Source organism: Pollicipes pollicipes, unplaced genomic scaffold (genome assembly GCF_011947565.3).
Source record: "Pollicipes pollicipes isolate AB1234 unplaced genomic scaffold, Ppol_2.1 Scaffold_7231;HRSCAF=8579_pilon_pilon_pilon, whole genome shotgun sequence".
NCBI lineage: Eukaryota > Metazoa > Arthropoda > Thecostraca > Pollicipedomorpha > Pollicipedidae > Pollicipes > Pollicipes pollicipes.
In genome coordinates, this window is record NW_023597034.1 from 43724677 (window position 1) to 43749530 (window position 24854).

General features: G+C 51.4%; 2 protein-coding genes across 2 annotated transcripts; both read right to left on the bottom strand.

The window, feature by feature from the left end:
- Positions 1-16732: 16732 nt before the first annotated feature.
- On the bottom strand, positions 16733-18825 carry LOC119110263 (E3 ubiquitin-protein ligase RNF4-like). Its single transcript, XM_037234025.1, has 2 exons — positions 18596-18825; positions 16733-17817 (listed from the first exon to the last, which is right to left on the bottom strand). Exons 1-2 carry the CDS (start codon positions 18738-18740, stop codon positions 17627-17629), a joined length of 336 nt encoding a protein of 111 aa, XP_037089920.1. The 5' UTR covers positions 18741-18825; the 3' UTR covers positions 16733-17626.
- LOC119110164 (uncharacterized) lies at positions 18805-21676 on the bottom strand. The gene is made up of 5 exons (XM_037233900.1): positions 21660-21676; positions 21083-21150; positions 20179-20307; positions 18858-19247; positions 18805-18816 (listed from the first exon to the last, which is right to left on the bottom strand). Exons 2-5 carry the CDS (start codon positions 21089-21091, stop codon positions 18805-18807), a joined length of 540 nt encoding a protein of 179 aa, XP_037089795.1. The 5' UTR covers positions 21092-21150; positions 21660-21676.
- Positions 21677-24854: the final 3178 nt, after the last annotated feature.

A 24854-nucleotide genomic window follows, 5' to 3' on the forward strand; every position in this document is an offset into this window, starting at 1 on the left:
CCTGGATGCTCGTTATTTGAATGGAGGCCCCACGGTCTTGACGGGTCCCTATATGTTAAACTGCTCTGACACACTGGATCATTCGGGGGTCGTCTGCATTAGATCTTGCATACTTCCTATTTGAATGGAGGGCCCTGCGCCCTTTTTGGGAACCGTATCTATTAAGCTCTGTTTCTCTTTTTCGTATAGAGGGTCCTACGCTCTTGACGGGGCTCCATATGTTAACATGCTCGGGCGCACTCGATCATTCAGAGCCCTACACATTGCGTCGTGAGTATTTCTTACTGAATGGATGGGCTTTGTTCTTGGCGGGCCCCATCTATTCAGCTGCTCGGGCCGGCGGCGGATCCAGAGGGTCGGAGGGAGCGGGACGCACAGGACCATGCCCTATGGACCATGCAGAGGTGACCCAAGGGCTCCGAACGGTCCCATAACCGGCCGGACGGACACGGTTTTGCTACAACAAAAACACAACAAATTGGATGTCTTTGGACTTACAGACGATCAAGAACATTCGTTAGCAAAACTAAAGAGTTCATATGCAAAGCAAGTTTATTCTTCTCTGATTGAGAAAGTGTTGCTGAGGAAAATTTGGGGCTCATTACATCGTCTAGAGGCATTGCGCTGTTGGTTGCCTGTCACAATATGTCCACTCGCCGGGTCAATCTGATCGCTAAGGAGCTTTCCACGGTGCCCGTGGTCTCTTTGGGTTTTCTCATAGGGCCTAATGTGCTGTTGGGACGCCATCTGCCTCCATGCCTGAGCGCTGTTGATCGATCAGGTTTTCCTCCACGAATTCTTCCCATTCGCCCGAAAGGCTCTATACACTTTTTCCGGTGGCCCCATATGCTAGGGCACACTCAGTTGCTCAGGGGTCGTTCATATAAGTCTCGTGTTCTTTCTACTTGCTTGAAGGGCCTTGTGCTGTTGCTAGGGCTCTTATAAGGTAAGACATGGGGACATTCGATGCCCAGAGGCCCTCTACTTTGATCGAGAGCCCCTGAGCATCCTGTGGTCTCATTTGCAGAGGACTCTTCTCTCGTGTCGAGGCTCGTGTCGTTAACCTGCCCGTACACTCATGATCGCACAGGGGTATTCATTTATGGTCTTGGATAATTCCCATTTGCTCAGAAGGTCCTGTGCTCAGGCCGGGGCTTTATATGTCAGCCTGCCGAGGAGCTACCGATCGTATAGGGGCCCACCACGTTGGTCTTGGGTTCTTTTTGCTTGCTCTGAGGACCCTATGCTTATTGACGGGAGCGACTTTGTTGGCCTTCTGCGGCACCCATGATCGCTGGTGTTCCGTCCCTATTGGCGTTTTGTGCCTTCGTCTTAGAGCAGCAGTCGAGTATGTGCCGATGCATTTCTACGCGCAATTGCCGAGCGTAATTTTACATGCCACCTGCGCCGTATGCATCATTTCCACTGGCTATGGAGTGTGTGGCACTTATTATACTAGCGCATCACGCTCTCAACATATCTTGAATGCTAGGATATGTTGTACTCCTTTCCAACACAGGAAAAATTCTGCATTAGTCATCAACCATCAGCTGATTACATCGCACAGCCGGCTGGCCGCAAATACATAAGCTGGGAATCAAGTCCATGCTTTGCTTTGATAGCTGTTAGCAGCCAACTCAAGTTTATTTTGCCCGTTGTTCCAAAAACCTTAGCCTCAAAATAATAAAATTTAATATGACTTGTACGAAGTGAGTGAGCTTTATGCGTATGCATGCGTAGCACGTCTGGCTTTATAAGGCTGTGCGCAGCAAGATGGACTTCCGTATTTATGAGACATATGAATAAGTAAATATATATGTGTATACGTATGTACATATATATATATATATATATATATATATATATATATATATATATATATATATTACATACGACTTGCCCTAAAGCGTAATGACCGAAATGCAAGGATATCTTTTTAGGGGCGCCCCAAACTCCAAGGGCCCCACCATGTTGCGCAACCCCTCCCCCCTTGACGAAATCCTAGATCCGTCCCTGTCTGCAGCAGTCTTTTCCTGTTCAAAGTTTATCAATGGTTGGAGGAGGTGAATGGTGAGGTGGTCGCGCTTAAATCCGGCCGTCATGAGGCCATATCCAAAGTTTGCCGAGATTTATCAATGGTAAAAGGGATATGGAAGTGCCAGCTTAGTCCTCCTCGCTCAACAAGGATGGTTATGGATGGTCGCACAGTCTGGCATACGTGAAATAGCAGCAGCGGATCTGTGGTAGGTTTAATTGGTGGATTTAGTTATGAACAGACACCCATGTTTAAGTTATGCTGCACCTTCCGGCCATTTTCGAACGACAACTTTGGGAAAGCTTCTGGCATCGCCGCTATAGTTTGGTGCCCTTTGCAAAAGTTTCGTTCTAAGCTTTCGCCAATTGCGTTTTAAGCGCAGTTCACAAAAAAATTGTGTTTGTGACCTGTGTTGGTGTGAACAATAAATGCAAACAATTTGTGACGAAACATTGAAAGATGAGATGTGATGTCAGTTGTCCACGGAAAAGTTGTTCTCACTGGTGTGGTTTCGTGGAACTCTGTGCATTTTGAGTTAAGGCGCAGCCATAAAAAGTGCAACTTTTCAGGTGTGGACGGTCATCTTTTTACATAGTCGTGCACACAAACGTGACAACACATAAGCTGGCATGCCAACATCTACATCGCTATTTGTGAGCCGTAGTTTGTGCATCATGGTGTAGTAAACATATTTGGGAACAAAACCACTGAAACTGGACATGTTCCACATTGAGTTGTCTACGTCATCGACGGAGGACATGTTTTCTCTTGCACCGTCGAGATGACGGAGCTGGACGGGAACCTTGCAGCAGAAGTCATTGCCGAATAGAAAGATATTGCTTTAAGCCGAGAGCATCTTCTTTTCTTAATCCACGGCAGGGGAGCATGCGTAAGGGGTTTGCCTGCATGCGAGGAGTAACATTTACAAACAAAGATAAACAAGGATGTAAACAAGAAGTGCAAAAGGTTAAACAAGAAGTTTAACCCTACACAAAGGATATATTAAATGGGTCACCGTTCAAGAAGTGGTTAACGCCGAGGGCAACAGCTGGCATCAGTGTAGATGTAACAGGTAGAGCTTCATGACGGAAGCGACGTAGATGGATAAGCACCTCAGCGAAGGGTACTTGACTCCTGGCGAATGGTAACTGCACCCGTGGCTCGAGAGTAAACCACGTCTGTGTGTTAATCCTTCCAGAATCTGCAGCTGACGGCTTTACCCGCTAGCTTGGGGCAAATCTGCTTTTGGCGTAAGTTGTGTGGCCCTCGGATCAAAGGAGGTAAAAAAGGTCACAATTTATATTGATATCTGAAACGCCCTCAGATCTCCTCACGCAACCAGGCTAAACCTAGATTACACTCAAAGCCAAAATGCCACTGGTTTTCCTGTCAGATCAGTAACCCTGTTTGGCCTTTCTAAGAAAAACTGTCTTAAAATCTTCGGCATTATTTTGATATTTGAATTTGCAATGGTTGCCGAATACTGCCCTTACCGGCATGGTTTTCAAAGTAAAGAAGTAAATGAGGTCATTTTAGGTCATTAACCCCTCATCACCTTCATTTAGTCAAATAAGGAAACCTTATGAAGTCGCTTGGATCCAGGAATTTGAAATAAGTGTCATTAACTATCGCATAGGGCAAGTCTTCCAGTAAAAAGACGTTTGGTTTTGATTTTAGCCTGCCCTGCACATTTGAGTCAGGGTCAATGGAATGAGTCGCCTTTCTAATCCAAATAAACTGATTGTCTCAGCACAGAATAATCTAAGGACACCGTCCGAAGATAAACACCGTCATTGATGCCGTCTCACACTGCCTGGCGCTCTTCAGCTGTGCACCATCTACCGGCCCTCTATTTACCCACCGGGCCACCACAAGATGGCACCGCCAGCATCAGTCTAGTGTGAAATGTTTAACGCCCCAGTCCAGCGCCGGCTATCCAGGGATAACATACGAGTATCGTCTTCTTCTCCCCTCGTTTTCTCTTCTATTCTTCCTCCGACCTTTGCTCATCTACCACTCAACAACTCAGCAACACACAGGTCAGTGCTGGTAGGGCTTATGCTGAGGCAGTAGTGGTGTCATGCTGGCTCACCTGCTAGCTACTTTCAACTACAATTCCTACATCGATGTGGCGATCTTTTTTGACTTCGAAACTTCGTGACTTTGAGATTAAGGCACATACTTACGCAGGTAACTATCAAAATGTACAACAGATTACGTCAACATACCAAACTCTGCACAACACATGGAATGCTTAAATCGTATAGAACTTGAGATGACATTCTGTAATGCTCTGAATTATATTTTCCTAACCAGCAACGTTAGTTAAGCACACGCAATTCCAGAGCAGTTATAAAACATGTCAGAACATGCATACTTGCTGGGGCAACAAACGAACGTCAATCAAGCCATCCCAAGACGGAATTTTCAGAAGATTAATGGCACTGAAAGTAGATTTCATCGCCTTGAAGCACATATTTGGGCCAGACCACGTACTGCTGGCTCAGGGGGGTCTCACGAAGCTGTACCACATCACGTGTTACTAGCTCATGAGAGTCCCAAATCGTGTCATTCATCACGTGACCAGATCAATTCAGTGACCAGACCACCGGTGCCCCCCCCCCCCCCCGCTTCCGCCAACGAAACGAAATAAAAAAACGTCAGAAGGCGTCCCCCGGCCCTCCAAAAAACGCCTTTTCGAAGATTCGTTCATCTGTAAACAACGTTCTGCGCACGCACTTGGAGAGCGAAATTCATAACTTCTTGTGAAGGGAAACCTTCATCTGTTGCGTGGCGGAAGCGGCGAAGTGGGCGCAAGGGGCGAGGAACAGCGGAAGAAGAAAGGTTTTGCGACAGCAGGGTTGGGCAGGGGAAGACGGCGAAGGGGCGCGTAGCTTGGAGGGCAGGGTACCGAGCTGTGTACGCTGTTGCAGGCCAGCAGGAGTAATGTGCTGCGTGGCTCAAATACATAACATTTTTTAGATCCACCTAACTGCTTCTTACAAGCTATTCCGGCACATGCGCTCAAGATGGCGGAATCTGGGAATTTGGACTTGACAATCATTTCGGAGTTCAGTGGCCAGGAATCCGTTGTGGATTAGCTCGATAACGTGGACCTAGTGTGCAGACTGAAAGGAATGAGCGACCTGCAAAACGTGATTCCCCTCCGGCTCACCGGTGAGGCACTCAGCGTGTACCAGCGACTTTCCGGTGAGGATAAGCAGAAGCCGAGTGAGGTAAAGGACGCCCTGATCCCGGCTTTCGCCGTCGGCAAATTTGACGATACGAGAAATTCGTCGCTAGGCGTCTCGGAGAGGGCGAAGCCGCAGACGTCTTCCCTGCAGACTTGCGCAGTCTGGTCAATCTGCTCAGTGGTTTGTCTGAGATGGGGTTGATCTGTGCCTTCGTAGCTGGCTTGCCAGAGACCGTGCGGCACGCGCTGAGGGACAGCACGCGCGTGGAGGCCCTGGGCCTGACTGAAGTGCTGGGCCGGGCACGCGCCCTGGTCGCGGAGGAGTCAGCAGCGGCGGCGCCGGCCGCTGCAGCTACGGCGGGGGAAGCAGCTGCACCAAGCAATGGGGTCGGCTTCTCACGCCAAGAAGCGCGCGCCGGCGGCCGCGCCCAGCAGCCGGCATCCTGCTTCTACTGCGGCGAGCGCGGCCATCTGGCTCCCTGGTGCTAGCGCGACATCGTCGGCTTCAGGTGTGAGCAAGAAGGTCACGTAGAGGCCCGCTGCCCGGGAAACAGGGGAAACGTGAGCGCCAGTCTTCTCTCCGTGGTCGGCGTCGGTGCTCCCCCAACTCAGCAACTACGCGTTAACGGATCCGTCTGCACTGCGCTGGTGGACACAGGTTGTTCCCGCAGCCTCGTGCACGCCTCGTTGTGTCGAGACTGGCGGAGAGGACGCGTTAGCGTGCTCACAGTGAACGGCAACCAGTTTCTATGCACGGGTAGCGGGCCAGCGTGTGTGGAGCTCGAGTGTGGCGCGCGCTGACTTCAGCGCTTTGGTGGTAACTGCCAGGCCCCTAGGATTTAGTATGATGTTAAGGATGGATGCAATCAAAGCGTTGGGTGGTGTCACTATTTCTTCGGCAGGGTCGCAGTTCGGTGTCGGGTCAGACTGTGCTGCCGTGGCATCTGGCACAGCGGAAGTGGAAGCGGCAGACTTCCGCGCGCGTTACGGTCAGGAGACGTGCCAGTGGACAGTAACGTGGAAGTGGGCCGACGGGATCGAACCGGAGGGACTACAAGGGAACGGCGTGACAGAATAGCGAGTCCCTCCGGCGTCTCGCGGAATATGAAGAGGAGCTCCAGCAGTGGATCGAGAAAGGCTGGCTGCAGCCATATGACGAAAAACAACTCAGACCCGTGAAGGGGGCGCTTCCAGTTATGCCGGTGGTAAGCCGCAGCAAGGACAAAGTCCGTCCTGTGCTTGGTTTCCGCCCTCTGAACTCTCACGTGGATGCGCACACCGCAGAGGCCGACGTGTGTGCGGAGAAACTACGAGAGTGGCGGCGGCGCGGCGGGGCTGCGGCGCTGATCGACCTCCGCCGAGCATGCCTGCAGATCCGGGTTGACGAGTCACTGGGGCCGTACCAAACGGTCGTGATCCAGGGCGTCCGTTACTGCTCGACGCGCCTCGGGATCGGTGTGAACGTCGCACCGATCGTGCTGAAGAGGTTGTTGGCGACGGTGTTGAGCTGGGACCCGGAGGTGGAGCTGTAGACGGCTTCACCTGTAGGTGGCGGCACCTTTGTAGACGGCGCCATCATCGTAGGTGGCGTCATAAAAGTTGTAGGCGGCGTCACTGAAAATGTGCCTGCCGCCCAGTCCGCTAGATGTCACCGTGCGCTATGTAGTATCAGATTTCAATTGGAATCTGTCGCGTCAACTCCGTCAGCTGTGCCTACAATCTTTTCCTACCGTTTAAATTATTTTTTTACGCCGACAGAAATAGCTCCCCCTCGTAGAGACCTTTAATTTGCCGAATTGTTTCACAATGTCTGATATGCCTTTCGTCAGTGGCGACATATTAGCTCCGCAAACATCCGCTCCCTCTCTCACGCCGCGACACTCGCATGCGGAGGTCGGGCCGCTCGCTGTTCCAGTGACTGTCGAATAAACCTTTGCTTCTAAGATATTCGCCGAGGTGTTAGTGCCCATACGCACAACAGAGCGAGCTGCTTCGCCATACCTGAACGACATCTCCGTTGGCGAGTCCATAGTACCCGAGGAGCGCGTGGAGGCTCACCTGCGTCGGCACGGGTTAGACTGCAAACCGCCAGAGCGGCTGGCCAGCAGGGCTCGCGTGCTGGGACTGCACGTGCAGGAGGAGGGCGGCCGTCTGATCTGGCGAAGAGACAATGAGATCGGAGGATTCGAAGAGCCAGTCACGAGACGACAGGTGTTCTCGCTCTGCGGCCACCTGGTCGGGCACCTTCTAGTGTTAGGTTGACCGCGGCCAGCCGCCTCGTTTATGAAGCGGCTCACGAACGAGACGACATCGTTGTGAGACGAAGAAATTACGGACGCACGCGTGCGCCAGGCGGTGCAGGAGACACTTCGGCGGGTCGACGAGGCGGACCGAGCCCGCGGTCGTTGGTACGTGAGCGGAGAGGAGGAGAGGAGAGGAGCGCGTTTGGGTGGCTGTCAGTTCGGTGGAGGTGGGCGCAACCGTCGAGATCAGAGGGGAAGTGGTAGAGGACGCCTCCTACAACCGCCGAGGTGAATGGGCCCATACCAAGATGGCAGAGGTGGATGCTGCCCTGAAAGGGGTGAACATGGCGATCCAGTGGGGAGTGACGAAAGTCAGCCTCGTGACGGACACCCGGACTGAGTGTCACTGGATAACGGATCATCTCAGCGGCAAGGCACACTTGCGCTCGAAAGCTGCGTCAGAAATGCTTATCAGACGAAGACTAGGTACGCTAAAAGCCCTGGCGGAAGAATACGGCCTACAAGAGAATGTACAGGCCGTCCCGTCCGCAGCCAACAAAGCGGACGCACTCACGAGAGTACCGGCAAAGTGGCTGAAGACGCACGCGCCGGCCGGCGCCAAAGATCCCTTGGTCACAGGCGCTGCCGCCGAGGCCGGCATGGCCAGCGCTGAGGGAGTGTCGGCCGGCGGCGGTGGTGACGACGCCGGCTCCGGTGTTGACGCTGCCGCAGCCGCTACGGGAACCGCAGGTGGCGCTACCGGCGTTCCGGCGACCGCCGCTGCGGGCGACCTAGTCGTCGGCGACGACGGGTCAGCCGGGGTCAGTGACGAGAAGATTTGCGAAGCTCACGAGGCCGGTGGGCACCCGGGTGTGCGGCGCACTCTGTAGTTCTGACGCCGAGCCGGACTGAGTGCGACGAAGCGAGTGGTTTGCGATCTAGTGCGGGTCTGTCAGCAGTGTCAATCCGTCGACCCCGCCCCCGTACGGTGGGAGCGGGGCGAGCTGGCAGTGAGCGACAACTGGCGGCGCCTAAGTATGGATGTAACTCACGTCGGCACCGCGCGCTATCTTACGATCGTCGATTGCGGACCGTCAAGGCTCGCTGTGTGGCGACGTCTGAGGAGGCAGGACAGCGCCAGCGTCATCGAACAGCTGGAGCAGCTGTTCCGTGAGAGAGGAGCACCGACGGAGCTGTTGACCGATAACGCGACAGTTTTCCGCAGCCACGCTTTTGGAAACTTTGCGGAGTGGTAGGGCGTCGTGATGCGGTTCCGAAGCGCGCATCAGCCATCCGGGAACAGCGTAGTGGGGCGTTGTCACCGTACGGTGAAGCGGATGGTGGCCCGCACCAGCTGCCCCATGCTGGATGCCGTGCACTGGTATAACGTCACGCCTAAGGACGACGTGAGCGCCGGTGCGGTGCCGGCGAACGTTCTCCACGCGTGTGAGGTGAGAGTCCGCGGCATTGACAAGAACGAGCACGATCCCGGGGCTGTGACATGTCGATTCAGTGCCGGCGATCAGGTGTGGATTCGCAACGCAAGTCGCAGATGTGACGTCCCTAGCGCGAATGGAACCGTGACCCGCGTGGTATCGCATCAAACTGTGGAAGAAGAAGGCGTGCCACGTCACGTGCGTGACTTGCGAGCAGGCGGCGCCCCGACGCGTGTAACGCCAGGTGAGGAGATCGGACCGAGTACTCAGGTAGACGATGATGACGCCGATGACTGCGGCTGCTGGCTGGTACGGCGGGGAGGCGACGGCCAAGTCGAAGCGCCGCCGGCTGCGGCGGACAGAGCAGTCCGCGACGAGACTCAGGAGGAGGCAGCGGGCGGTCCCCCGAGGAAGAAGAGGGGATTTATAGGGGAGAGGAAAGAGAGGGCGCTCCCACCGGGGAGCCCAGGAGGAGTCACCGGCTGGTCAGACCACGCGTCTGCGACTTGTGCGACGAGCATTGATCCACTCTGCGGCGTTCGCGCTGGATCTGGGGGGGGGGGGGGGGAGTGTGAGCTGCTGATTGAGTTTGTGATCGAGGATCAGGGGGGAGTGTGAAAGGAAACCTTCATCTGATGCGCGGCGGAAGCGGCGAAGTGGGCGCAAGGGGCGGGGAACAGCGGGAAAAGAAACGTTTTATTTTGTGACAGCAGGGTTGGGCAGGGGAAAACGGCGAGGGGGCACGTAGCTTGGAGGGCGGGGTACCGAGCTATGTACGCTGTTGTAGGCCGGCAGGAGTGACGTGCTGTGTGGCTCAAGAACATAGCATTTTTAAGATCCGCTAGCTGCTTCTTACACTAGGTCGGATCAAAAGTCGTCAAATTCCACGAAGTCCAAACATCTTGCTTGCAAACAACGTATAACTCAAAACCTACTGGACCGATCACTGTAAGACCAATAAAGACTTGTCAATTATCGGTTACACCGCTGCACCGCTATACACACCGCTTTCTCGTGTGGTTGGGTTCGAGCATCCGGTCCCGGTGTCCTCCCCTGAGTTCTGAGCACCTTCTTGCCCTTTTCAAAACAACATCTATTTAGGCACGCTTTGCTCAGTCTGACATCTTATTTCTATGCAACGTATATCATCACGGCTTGACTGCGCTCACCTGACATCACTGTTCAGTCTAATTGCACCCGCCCGGCGTTCTCGATATATCGGTCTGTCCACGTGCCATTTGTGAGGGTCAGCGCTGTAAAAAAAAATGGGTTTGTCGCACGACTTTCCACTGTTGGCAATCAATTTTCACAGCATTCTCCTTCAACTGACTTTTCATTCAACAAAATCATTCCGATCTTATTTGTTTAGGCTTGCCGGTACACGTAGAATATTCGCTTGAAGACTTGATGCGCGACTGTGTGTAATGTGCACATGCGTGTGTGTGCTTGCTTAGGTTTTTTTGTTCGTGTGTATATCGTATATTTATTGTTCTTAAAACTCGACTGCTTCCCTAATGGGACTTTTGCCTGTGGAATGTTTATGTCCTAAATGAACGAATAAACTCATTTTGACCCAACCTATCCAACAATAATGACACTCTCACTCTACTCAACAATAATGAGATCCCTTATCTTCTTCCGCGCAAGGGGCCTCTTGGTGTAGAACACCAAAGGCACATAACCGTTTCCGGTCAAGGGCTGAAGGGCCATTTCACCCCATCGCGACGTGTCTTCTGGCTGTCATTCTGGCGACACAAGGCGGGATCTCCTGGTTGATCCGGGGGCCAATAGAAGGATATATCATATCACATTGTTCCCATTCCTGACACGGGAGGCCTCCTGACCCGTGCAGTAGATCCGGATCAGCACAGAAACCCTCATTCACTCAGCAATATCCCTGGTCGCCGCATGTGGTCCAGCAATTGTCAAATAGGCTCCAGTTCCATGTTTTTCTGTGATTTCCGGGGATATTGAGGAGTTCCTGAACGTAGATTGTGGGTGAAATGGAGTCCCAAACTTGCATCAATGTGGCTTATGCATTATCGTTCTAAAATGTCCAAGATTCAGTCACAATTGATCACTGATAAAAAGCTACGTAATATGGTTTTGAACATGCGCGCTCGCAAGTCATAACAACAGCCTCGACGCCCGGCGTTGCAGTCTCCATGACCGCGCGACGTGGGCCCTGCGGCTGTGACATTAAGGGATGCCCAATGAGCAAACAACAAACGCAGAACACAGCCCTAATTTGAAAAGTGAAGGGGCCAGTTAATACTACTGGCCCCCCACCTTGAAAAGTCGGGGGTGGGGGGGGGGGGGGTGGGCATGGCCCCTGCCTTCCCCCTGTTCCCACACCCATGCAATGAGGGAATCCTGCGTCGGTCAGGGGTCCGCAGTACCTAACAGATGTCGTGTGACAGCAAGTGGCCAGGGTTGGCCAGGATCGATCTTTGAGGGTGCCTGAAAAGGGGCCGAAGTGGCTCTTGAGACCAAAGATCAAGGGCCCGATTGGAAGGCTAAATGGCCCACAGTGCTGGCTGTAGGTCACATTAAGGGCCCCGCCTGTGGGGCCCTGATTTCAATTGTCAGTTAGAGAGCCTCTTGCACCGATTGGAGACTCTTGAGAGAGAGAGAGAGAGAGAGAGAGAGAGAGAGAGAGAGAGAGAGAGAGAGGAGAGGAGAGAGAGGAGAGAGAGAGAGAGGAGAGAGAGAGAGAGAGAGAGAGAGAGAGAGAGAGAGAGAGAGAGGAGAGAGAGAGAGAGAGAGATAGAGAGAGAGAGAGCATTGCTTTGTTTCGGCGAGAGATCATCAACAACGAGCAGTCGGCTCTGCGCGGTCCAAGCTCCGGGAGCCATTTCCCAAGCACGGACAAGGGCCTTGCCGCGATTTCGCATTGGTCGGGGCCCCTGCAGCAGTGCCGGGCTCCTGTATCATTCAGTGGCCAACAGTGCCGAACAAGGTATTCTGTGTCAACAGGGGGCCTCGATTCGGTCAGAGAACGATGTGCTCAACAGAAATGGAGACGGGGACCCTGAATGGCAGATGCATCTTGCGTTTGTCGTGGCCCTCTGATAAGCAAAAAACATGACAGCTCATGATCATGTTCACATTGAGGCAACAGAAGGGACCCGTGCCAGTCAGGGTCACCAATACCGAACGGTAGGCCCTCCAACCCAACTCCCGCATGACGCCCGTTAAGCCAAGCTGGGAACTACGTGCCAATTATTGGATTACCTGCGGGGATCAGGAATGTTGTTGCGTCAGTGAGGGTTCCTGCGTCGAACTTGGGTCAAGTGCGGTCTGCGCGGGTCAGGAGGCCTCCCGCATCAGGGAGGGGATCAATGTGATAAGATGTATCCCTCTGAGGGCCTCCAGATCGGCCAGGGGGTCCCGCCCCATTTCGCCAGAATGGGGGCCGGACGATGCCCCGCGGTGGAGGTCAGGTCTCGATATCGCATCCTCACGACTCACCTCATTGCACGCAATCGGTTGGTGAAGGTCGCAAGGCGATCGGACGAGCCGTTTCGGAGAACTTGTGTGTCTGCATTATGTGCCGGTTTTTAGACCCTTCCATATTTTTCAGTTATGAGACAAGATATGGGATGACCAGAATGACCATTTTCACCATTAAAATACACACCCTGGCCTTCATCTGAATCAGAAACCCGAACCGACCAATTTATTATCAGAAGGGCTGATACATAACCAATTGCGCCAAGCAAAATCTGGTATTGTAAGCCGACCAGACATCAGAGCTAAAACATCCGATTGCATGTAAAAGATCATGAGCAATCACCAAAATAAATCGAATCGTAACCAAAAGCACAGGTCATGCCCTTCCTAGCTATGATTGGTGTCAGGTCCTGGCGATCCCATTCACCCGTGGCGGTATGCTGATTTAAGTTGTCGCCAGGATAATCAAACTAGGGAGAGGTAGGGACACTGTTTAGTGAGAACCCATCACGCGGGGTGGTGGTAGGGTAGGAGAGAGCCCCTGCATTTTTTCTTGGCTGCCGTCCATGCGCGCTCGCTATTGGACTTCTGACCTAGATGATCTGCAGCCGGTGGCAGGGGCTGTTCAATGCCATGATGGTTACGGAAACGCGAACTGAAACTTTTACATGCAAATGCAGACAACTCAGATCTCGGAGCCTACTGGACTGATCACTGCAAAAACCTTCATCACTGTCAGAAAGCAGTGAAGTCTTTCGAACCGGGCGAGATGAGAATCGGCAGCACCGCTCTAACTAACGCTGCCGTACTCTATCAATGATCTCACATGTGCGTCGAAGCCACAGAGCAAAGCCTTGCGATTGAACCACGCTGGACGAGGGCAGGACGGCATTTGCACGCTTTGCATGAGAAGACCCAGCAGCCTGTTTGCTTTACAGTTGAATCCCTTGTACACCCTTGTACACACCTTGTACACATTGTGCAGTTTGCCATTTGTGTCTCACCCTTGTACACATTATGCAATTTGCCATTTGTGTCTCACCCTTGTACACATTGCCATATTATTGCTGATTCACTTTCAAAATTTTAACCAGCGTATGTCCAGGCCGTATTCTGGCATCTACCCTGTGCATGCAGATGCATCTTCAATGCCCCAAAATACTTACCCGCTCGTGGGATTTCGTCTCCCCAGGAATGACAATATTAAAATGGACAAATGATCTTGGGAAGTTAGAGTCTTATTTGCCGAGTGACATAAATGAGTCGAATAGGCAAGATTGTGCACCCGTGAGAAACAGCTCTAGATGCATAATGTCTAGCATACAGCCGTGACATTTGAATAAAAAGCAAAAACAACCTCCATCTCTACCCCCCCCCCCCCCCCCCCCCCGGTGATCCGACTTGCTTTCCAGAAAAATTCATGAAGTACTGCGCATGCCCCATTTTTTGAAATGTTGATATATATATATATACCTATCTGCTCAAGATTAGCTTTATCGCTTCCTCTCATTCCTGTAGGACCACCCATTAACTATTGCAATATAACTTTTTACTGCATTGCAATATTGGTTTGTTTAACACCTATCACCACCGCAAAGGAAGATCCATACACACACTCTACACCCCACACGCGTTCTCCACATTTTTGTTTAGTGGCTTCAACTTACGCTGTTTGCCAAGAAAAGAAAGTGGGGCTCCCTAACTAATCCTGCACAAAATCCGGCTCTTCCTAAATAAGTCCGATGGCCACGTTAGAGAGGGGAAGCACGGGAAAACCACACATATGCAATTTTGCTTTAATAGACTAGGCAATACGGAAAATATGGTCAACAAGGACCGCCATTAAAGAAAACAATTTATTGCATACATGTGGGAAAAACCGTGAGTAAAAGTTTGGTTACGTTGGGTGCCGGGCCGTTGCCTTCTCCCGGCATTATTCGTGCGTACCACAGGGCTAAAGTGGAGACTCAGATCCCATCAGATCTTCGTACCCAATGACGATTCAATCGCGAAGTCCAGGACAAGGTCGGTTAAGGCAGGATCGTTGTCGCCTGGCAGCGTTCGGACGGTGTGGGGGAGGCGGTGTGCTACAAGTGACTCGTGACATTGCGACGTTCCGGAGTAAGAGCAGCGCCAAGTCCCGCTGACCGATGGTGCAGAGCGACTGAATAGATGCTTGTGGATGAGACAAGTGTGGCCACATCTCAAACACACATCTCTGCCTGTTCTCCTGATGACACGCCGCTCATGGCTGGAGTGTGAGTTTGATTCGATACATGTAGTAGCATGCGAGGCATCCCACTGATTCTGCAAATACCGGGCGAAACGGACTTCAGTTAAATGAAGAACATCTAGTGCCAGAGACACTTCCAGAGGCGTTGGTAGACGGACACCTTCGTTTGCAAGAGTGTCAGCGAAGACATTTCCCGCGATGCCACAATGTCCCAGTATCCACAGAAAGGTCACACGTCGGTCAGTAGGTAGGGAAGGCATTATATTATGGATGTCATACGCTCCGGCGGGGTTGAAATCACCGAGCCTCTGCAGGGCCTGCAGCGACGCCTTGGAGTATGTGCATATCGTAGTCTGAGGAATACGTCTGACTCCGATATGCAACAGCACTCGATTTATAGCGTATACTTCCGCAGAGAACATCGTGCTGAAGTCTGGAAAGCGTCCGGTGAATCGAAAGTGAGGACCAACGGCTGCTGCACCAACCTGGTCACCGTGACCAGATCCATCAGTGTAAAAGAAAGCGGACATAATCTGGTTCATCGGAACTGCGCCACTTCGCTGAGAAGGATTCGGGCGTCAAAACTGCTATGAAAAAGTTACCGACGGCTTCTGCAACGATAAATACAGTATTTTTTTTCACACAAGGAAGCATCAGACGGGAACCGCATTTTGCGACACGTAGATGATCAATCCAAGCAACGGGCCTCCCAGAACCTGTTTTGTGAAGCTACATCCCAAATGTCACTACAGCTATGCACAGAACTATTAGATTGGTGCCGCTTACTCACACTCAGTGGTGAGCTCGGCGGCAAAATTGGTTTGACACAGGGACTACGCATGGTTTTATCGCTGGCCAAGATGTTCATCCACGAGCATCAGCCGCACGTGGCTCGTGAGAAGGCCAGAGCCAGTCAAAGCCCAACCGAGCAAGATGGATGAGCAGGGATTGACCTCCGCCCAGGGGCTTCAGGTGGAGAACGTTATCGCGTGTCGGGAGGGGGGGGGGGGCCCCTCATCGACTGCTGAAGGTCAAGTGGGCTGGAAGAGAGCAGAACCTGGCAAGCTACCTCAGGCTTCGGTTTATCGCCTGCAGTCCGCCTCGCGATTCCACCAACCGCGTTTTGTGGCGGCACAAGGGCGGCTCCAAGGGGAAAGGCAACCGGGGCATGACCCCTTCAAGAGCCCAAGCCAGTAAGAATGGCGCAAATCTAGATCCTGGAGCAAATCTAAGCTGTTTTTCTGGGAGAAGTTGGTGCCAAAACGCTCGTTGAGGTAAAAAGAGTGAAACCCGATGTCTCTTTTTTAAAATCGGGACGCACTTTCGCATGCAGCCCACAAACTGCGATGCTCCAACCAGGCACCATCCTGGATCTGCCATTTGTGGCGGCACCACACTTGGCTGTCGCCAGAACTGGTACGTTCCACTTCCTGACGGTTGAAGAACACAAGAGACGGAAACGTCCACAGGGACCGGGTGGCGAGGCATGTCAGCAGAGCGATGGCACAGCGGCACGGTTACGTCGCCTCAGCGCTGTCCGATCGTTTGGAAGCCAGGGATAACTTTGCGGCCAGCATGCGTCACTTGCTGGCCGATGCGCCCCACCGATACTACAAGGGGCCTCTCTTCCGACGCTCAACGCCCGCGAGACCATGCCGAAGTTTATTGACAAGGTCCTGGAGCTGAGGGTATCTCATACGACAGGCTGGTCAGGGAAGCACAAACCGGCGTGCCCACGCCCGCACACTGGACGCCTCAGGACTCCTCTGGCGGGTTCGACGTCGGAGAAGCCAGCCCAAGCACGGTGGCACTCCTTGGCCACGGCGGCATTGAATTGACTGTCGACTTACATCTAAATTCAAGTGGCACATGGTAGGTTGTTTGAACGGCTCCCACGCGTGTGTGAGAAGTGGAACGTAAGTTATTGCATTGCGCACTGTCTTGTCAACCGCTTTCATTTGCTTCTCAGGCCTATATGAATACCACGACGCAGTTAGCGTGGCGAAGCACTGTCGACGGGATCGACTCCCAAAATCAGCTGCATCCCCGCGAGTCCGAATCCAAAGTAAGCCCTAGCCTGTGCCATACTGTTCAGAAGTCAGAATTGAAACAAAACCCATGCGCCACGAGTCAGAGTCAGAATCGATTCCGGAAAAGATGTCGAGCATGGGCCTCTCGATATCATCTTTCGAATGCAACGGCACTTAACGATATAAAAGACGCATACCAACAAAGTACGAAACGCATCTATCGAGGAGACAGAGCAGCACGTGATATTTCCCTTCAAAGAACAATGTGTGTATTCACAATATTGTTATAGTAAAATCGTGTATTACCTAATCCAACATAACGGGACAAGCATTCATCGTCTCAGACAACACTGCAACTCACCGCACGCACCGCCAGTGAGCTAGGCAGCACACTAGGCAGGAATATCAACGCATACATCGCAGGAAAGCCACCACTGCGGCTCACGTGCCCCATCGCCACAAAGGGATCGAAAAGAGCATGTGGCAGGCATGCAAAGTTCACCAATCATAACCACCTGGTATTTCCAGTTTTAACTTCCGGTTCATTCCTGTCTCTTATGGCCGACCAGCGCCTCACCTTCTAAATTAAGCTATCCCAAACGGTTGTCCGCACTTTCGGAATACTGTGATGTAAATCGGAGATCATGGCGAAACGTCAACCCGCGATTAGAGAGCATTCCCAAACGTACAGTGCCTTTTAACAAAGGTGTGCACCCGCTGTCACGCGGCCTGCCAAGCTTCTTATTTCGGTTTCAGTAAAGGTCAGTGTGAAACCTGATGCCCTCTGCGATCCACGCCGCAGAACAATCGTTGAAAAGGAAAACCAGAGCACCAGCAAAGAACGAGACTTCACCGCATTATCACTGAGCAAAACGAGTCATTCACACCTGAGACTGCCGTGGTAGCCTCCATCTGGCGCCGCCCAGAATAGCAGAATGGCCAGCTGAGGCGCACCCCGTTCACGCGTGAGGGCTAGGCGGGTGTTTGCGCCGAGAGGTGCAGGTCACAGATACAGGCTGTTGTAGGCGGTGCGCTGAGGCAGCCTGGAGCGGCAGACGGGACACTCGCGGCTGCGGCGGATCGAGCCCTTCAAGCACGGCGCGCAGAACCAGTGTCCGCAGCGGGTCACCAGGAAGCCGCGCTGTTGCGCCTTCAAGCTCGTCACCGACTCCAGGCAGACGGGACAGCACAGGCCTGAGGCAGAGATGCGGCGTCACACAACCGCCCGCGCGGGCCGTCTATCCTAATACAAAGAGGGCGGCACGAACTTCACACAGAAGGCACCGTAGAGTCAGGCTGGCCACAAAATAACGTGCCCGTTTGGCTGCACGGTATTTTTGTTGAAAGGTGACCACGGTCTAGGTGGCACGGAGCGCCTGATCTGATACCAATCCCTTGTCCCGCTTTACTTCTGATTAATGCGAGCTTTAACGGCACCGCTACCGCAGCCCGATAACCACGCACCGTGTCGCAAGGATTCCAACGTGCAGGCACGGGTTCAATGATTTCGGATTACATTATCTTGCACCGCAGGCGTTTCAGGGGGTGTCATGTGTTCAGGTAGGGTCATATTCCTAACACAACCTACTTTGAGCGCGCCATGCAGTGATCAGTGGTATCATTAGTTCTTGGAAAGACAAATACATACATCATCGGCGTATTCATACGTTGCCAAGTCCAATAGCGAATTCACCATCAAGTCGTAAACTTATCAAGTGTCATATTTTCTTCTTAAACTCATGTAGCTCAGGTCAATTTCATGCCTGGAAAACCAGCCCACATTATTTTCACAGTCCGAAAAATGGAATTCTACTACCAAGAGCGTCAATGTCATTTCTAATGCATTTAGTGCTCACTCTTTGACCGCAACATCAATCTCACATCAGTGCGTTGGCATGAGCAACAGCCTCAAGCCTTTCCGACGAATAACTATCTCGCGCCGTCCTCCCAGCGGAGCCCCACTCGCACCCACCGTCACTGGTCCTCTTGTCACGAGTGCCAGTCTGCTTCGGCTCCGCTGCGGCCACCGCGTCTGAGGGCACCGGCTCCGTTCCAGCCGCGGTCCCTGGGGGCGCCGTCTCCGTTCCAGCGGCGGCGTCTGGGGACGCCGTCTCCATTCCAGCGGCGGCGTCAGGGGGTACCGGCTCCGCTCGGGCCCCGGCACCCCTTCGGCCGGCGCCGCTAGTGCGGCGTCTCGTCCGCGCGAAGCCGGTGCCGCGTCGCGAGCCGCCGGCGTCGCGCCGCGCGGCGGCCGCGAGCACGGTACCCTCGTGCTGCGCCACCACCTGCATCAGGTACACGGCGTCCAGGTCGGCGCAAATCGGCCGCAGAAACGGCTGGAAGCGGCGCCGGCGGCCGCCCGGCAGCGCCGCCACGCGAACCACCAGCTCGTCGTAGGCGCGCCGTAGCTGGCGCAGGCGCCGCGCCACGCTGGGCCGCAGCGCCCGAGCGTCCTGTGCGCTCACGTGCACTTGCAGCTCGTCCAGCTCGACGGTAAGGGCGCAGATATCGCGCTCCAGTTCGGCTTCGGCCACGTTGCGAGGATGGTCGGTGGTGGCGGCCGGCGCGGCTGTGATCTGTTGCGGATCGGGCTGGTCCGCCAGCATCTCCATGACCCCTGTTGGCTGTTGCCCAGCGGCAAATGCCTCATATATCACAAGAAAATCGCATGTATAAAGAAGTTGCCATCACAACAGCAGATTGATTTAACAACACATGTGATTGTACACACTGGGATGGGTGGACTGAAAGGTAAATAACATTGTCACTGGTTACAGCTGAAAATGGTACTTCAGGAAATAGCTCAGTAAATAAAATAACATATGAACTTGCATACCAAGTTGTAATGTTCAAAAGGTTTATTTAATAGTGATAGTATGTTCCACCTTTGGTTTTGCTAAAACACTGCGTCATCAGCATGCAAGAGCCGCACAAGCAAATTATGCATACACAGTGCAATAAGGTGCCCCCCAACCACTGCTATCACTGTATATCAAGAAACAGTATCAACCTGGATAAAAACATCGAGTGTCGTAAGTACTATAAACAAGCTCCTAGCAGGCTTGCAATTAGTTTTCACACAATTGTGTTAGCCAAGCTTGAGTCATTCCATAAGAACCTACATATATGCAATTAACTGCAGATAAGTGGTAAGCAGAAGCAAAGTATTTGATTTATTTAAGGTATCTTATTAATTTATTTTAAACAGGACTAGTTTTTGTAGAAGACCAAAGGCTTTTGTAACAAAACACCATCAAAAGCTTCAATGAATTTAACTTTCCATAAGCCATTATAAAGTGCAAAAAATTGATATACAGTGGGACAGTGGAAAAGTCATCAAATTAAATGGCCAAGGTCTTTTGACACTTTTCCTGTCAGGTACCTTAGCTGTTCCTTGCTCACATTACCAAAAATAATTTTAGGTACAAGGGGCAAGCCAAGTTATTGATGGTGTTCCATGTTGTATCAACAGCCTATGAACCAAGGCAAGGTAAAGTAGCAAGGTAAATGGCATGGAAAAGTAAAGCAGCCAAAACAAGCATGTCCTATACTTACAGTTTGAACAACAGGTAGTTCCTCCCCAACAAAAAGGACATCATCTTCAGAGCCATCAGAGTCAATGTCACAGGTCAGGTCAATAAAGTTGGGTGTTGACTGAGCTAGCCTTGATCCCCTCCTGTGCCTCTGAAACAGTGTGCATTACAGTCAGCACAGCACCACAACCCATGACAGATGTCAGCACTGACATTACCATGATTGTTTTTAAACAATTCAAAGTCTACAAACACATGATTACACACTGACACCAACAAACATTTCACTGCTTTTCATCTCACAGTGATAATTGTACAGGAAACTCTTGAAACAAAGGTCACTATGGCTATGCTGTATATCTGAGATGCAAATATAAATACCATGCATGTATGAGGTTTGCAGCAGCTGAATTTGCACTTTGGAAACAGCTGCAGCTTGACAGATTAAAATATATTTCCAATTACCTGCTATAACTACTCACTGATCTCACGCATTACACTTTTTGTCACATATAGAAAACCCTGTGGCCTGGGAAATCAGGAAATCTTCGTTGCTTTTTGAAAGTGCTACCAGTGTAACACATGAAAACTGCATTAACTCTCAGCTTTTGGTAGGGTATCAAAAGTTATAAAGTATGGAAGCTACTGAAAGCCAGGTCAGTATTCCAAGCTGGTCACTATACTAGAACATGTATATCAATTTAGTACAGTTAACTGGAATATTGGAGGCCTCTCAATGCATCATAATCTGTTTTGCAGCTTAATTGCATTTCTAAGAACTCATGGGGCTGACACACAAGTGGTCAGGTCAGATCATGTGAAAACTTTTCCAGGTGAATAGAATTGACACACACATAGCCATCTCTACATGACATCCAAAATATTCATTATTGGAAAGCAGCAACAAATAACAGCGCACGACGTACCGTCTCCATATTGAGGTCACCACTTGGGTAGTGTCCTGCCTCAGCAGTTTAAATCCTGCAAAATGAGCCTGAAACAAAAATAATATATAGTCAAAACCTCAACAGCAGACTCAATGGCACAGAAGACCACCAGATGCATCAGTACAACATCACAGTCTGGGCCATGGCATCATGAATGAGCCATGTGCAGTGAACAGCAAGTACTTGGAAAGTCAACTGTAGGGCATCAGCAATGACAGCAATTGTGGATTTAGGGTACCTACTACTAAGGTCATTTTGCTGGGTACCACCAAGCCTTAACTTCTGTAAACTGAAAGAAAACTATATCTTGACTTTGATCTTAACATACCCTTCCCACATACCAGATACCTACTTGTGAGACACTTTTGTAGAATCATCTAGCACTCATGAGTCATTAATCCTTCACGTGATCACAGGGCGACTGATTTGAATTAACACCGACAGTGGAGAAACATTCCCAATCGCACCTCTCGCACGTTTCTATCCAACCAATAACTTTCCAACACAAAGCCCCACAATGTAATATACTAGAAGCGGTAATTTTTTACTTGGGTACCTGGATGGCCGACGGAGGGAAGAGTACGCCAGCTGCAGGGTTTCGAGTATTGTCGTGCGGGGCAAAAGCTGTGAGGCATCAGCTAACATTGTGACGTCACTGAAAATGGTTTTGCATCGATCGGGATCGGGGTTCATCCGGGCCGACTGAAAGCCATAAGGCTTTTGCTTGTGATATGATGTCACTGGTATTCGGCTGGGTATGTGACGTCACTGGTCGTGAGTGTGTAAGGCTCTTTTGGGTCCACTGAATGCCGTAATGCATCAGCTGGCCATGTGTCGTCACTGGTATTCGATTGAACATCAGGCGCGGCCGGCCTCGTTCCATCTTTACTTTTCGTACCTGTCTGCTGCAAGCATTTGCGTGCCGCATAAAGGTTTGACCGAATTACCCCAATGTGTGACGTCCCTAATCATCACTTCATACGAGTGCACTTAGGCCCCACGACCACGGTGTGTCGTGGTCCGCGAAGTATCACCGGATAGCGTGACGTCACTGGTATTCGAATAAATACTGGGCGCAACAGGCCGCGCTTCATTTTTACCTTTGTACTTAGCTACAGCAAGCATTGGCGTGCTGGATGAAAGCTGCCGAACCACCTGAGTGTGTGACATCACTGGCCATGAGTTCCAACGGTGCTTTTCGGCCAACTGAAGACCACAAGGTGTCAGCTAGCGACGTCACTGCTATACGACTGTAAGACGTCAATGGCCGTGGGTTTCCACGGGCCCTATAGGACCGACGAAATGCCGTTAGGCATCAGCTGGCGATATGACGTCACTGGTATTTGGCTGAACTTCAGGCAACAGGTCATGCTCCATTTATACCTTTCGTACATGTCTGCTGCAAGTATTGGCGGATTTTTTGTGCGGCCAACCAAAGACCATAAAGCATCAGCTAACGATGTGACGTCGCTGGCACTCGACTGTGCGTGTCGCTGGTCATGAGTTTTTACGGCCTCTTTTGGGCCGACGAAAGGTCATACGGCAATGACTGAAAATGTGACGCCACTGGTATTCGAATGAACTTCGGGCGCGACAGACCATGTTCCACCTTTATCTTTGGTACCTGTCCATTGCAAGCATTGCCGTGGAAGGCTCTGCCAAATTACCTGAGTGTGTACGTCACTGACCATTAATTTGCACACTCTTTTGAGCCTACTACAGGCCACAAGGCATCAGCTGACGATATGATGTCACTGGGTTTCGACTAGACATCATGCGCAACAGGCCATGCTCCATCTAAGCCATGTTTCGTCTGTACCTTTCGCACCTATTTACTGCAAGTATTCGCGCGACACAGGGGCTCTGCCGAATTACCTGAGCGTGTGGGGTAACTAGTTATGAGTTAACGCGGGTTTACTCTGGCTGAATGAAGGACATCAAGCATCAGCTGACGATATGACGTCACTGGTATTCGACTAAACTCCAGGCGCGACAGGCCATGTTCCATCTTTACCTTTCGTACCTGTCTCTTGGAAGTATGGGCGTGCTGAATGAAGGCTCTGTCGAGTCTCCTGAGTAAGTAACGTCACTGGTCAAGAGCTTTTTACGGGACCTTTTGTACCCCAAAACGGTATAATGCATCAGCTGATGATATGACGCCACTGGTGTCCGACTTAACATCAGGCGCGACAGGCCATGTTCTATCTTTACCTTTCGTACCCGTCTATTACAAGTATTGACGTGCTGAATGAAGGCTCTGTCGAGTCTCCTGGGTGTGTAACGTTACTGGTTATGAGTTTTTTCTGGCTCCTTGGAACCCTCTATAGGGAAAAATGCATCAGTTGGCGACATGATGTCAATGGTGTTCGACTTAACATGAGGCGTAACAGGTCATGTTCCATCTTTGCCTTTCGTACCTGTAAAGTATTGGTGCGTTAAATGATGGCTCTGCCGAGTCACCTGAGTGTGCGACGTCACCGGTCATTATTTTTACCAACTATTTTTGGCTGAGCGAAAGCCATAAGGCATCAGCTAACGAAATGACGTCACTGGTAATCCACTGAGTGTGTGACGTCACTGGTCATGAGCTTTTACGGGCCTTTTTTGGCCGAGTTCAGGTCATTAGGCATCAGATAACGTTATGGCGTCACTTGTATTCGAATCAGTTGCAATAAGCCATGTTTCATCTTTACCTTTCGCACCTGCCTACTGCAAGTATTCGTGCGCTACAAAAAGGCTCTGTCGATTCGCCTGAGCGTGTGGTGTAACTGGCCATGAGTTTGTGCAGGTTTACTCGGGCTGACTGACGGACATCAAGCATCAGCTGACGACATGACGTCACTGGTAATCGACTAAACTCCAGACGAATCATCTGAGTGGGTGACGTCGCTGGTCATGAGTTCATACGGATTCACTTGGGCCGCCCAAGGCCACAAAGCAACACCTCCCGTGAAGCATCACAGGATGATACGTCGTCACTGTTATTCGACTTAACATCAGGTCCAACATGCCACGTACTTTCTTTACCTTTTGTACTTGTTTATTAAAGGTATTGACGTGCTGAATGAAGGCTCCGTCGAATCTCCTGAGTGTGTGACGTCACTGGTCACGAGTTTTTTACGGGCTCCTTTGAACCCATTTTGGGTTAAAATGCATCAGCTGACGACATGACGTTACTGGTGCTCGACTAAACATCAGGCGCAACAGGTCATGCTCCATATTTGCCTTTCGTACCTGGCTGCTGCAAATATTCGCGTGCTATATGAAGGCTCCGCCGAATCACCTGAGTATGTGACGTCACTGATCATCAGTTGGTAGGAGGTCACTTGGCCACCTACGGCTACGGAGTTCCGCAGCAGAGGTGGGAGATGCACCATAGTTAAGCACACTCATTTTATTGTGCGCACCATTAAGTAACAACTTCAAACGCAACGGGCTGTTTCAACGACTAAAATTTTGAACAAAAGTAAACACAAAACAAAGGTGATCCCAGCCCACAAACCGACGTATATGCAAAGCTATTCCGCCCGACATCACAGAATGCGCCCCTGAGCAGCTACGGTCCGGAATGCCCTGATGGCTAAATAATAATCAAGGGCGCCGCCTAGCGGCCATAAGTCTGGGCCACAGCCCGAATATCAGTGACGTCATATGGTCAGGTGATGCTTGATGTCCTTCAGTCAGCCCGAGTAAGCTCGCGTAAACTCATGACCAGTTACACCACATGCTCAGGTGATTCGGCAGGGCCTTT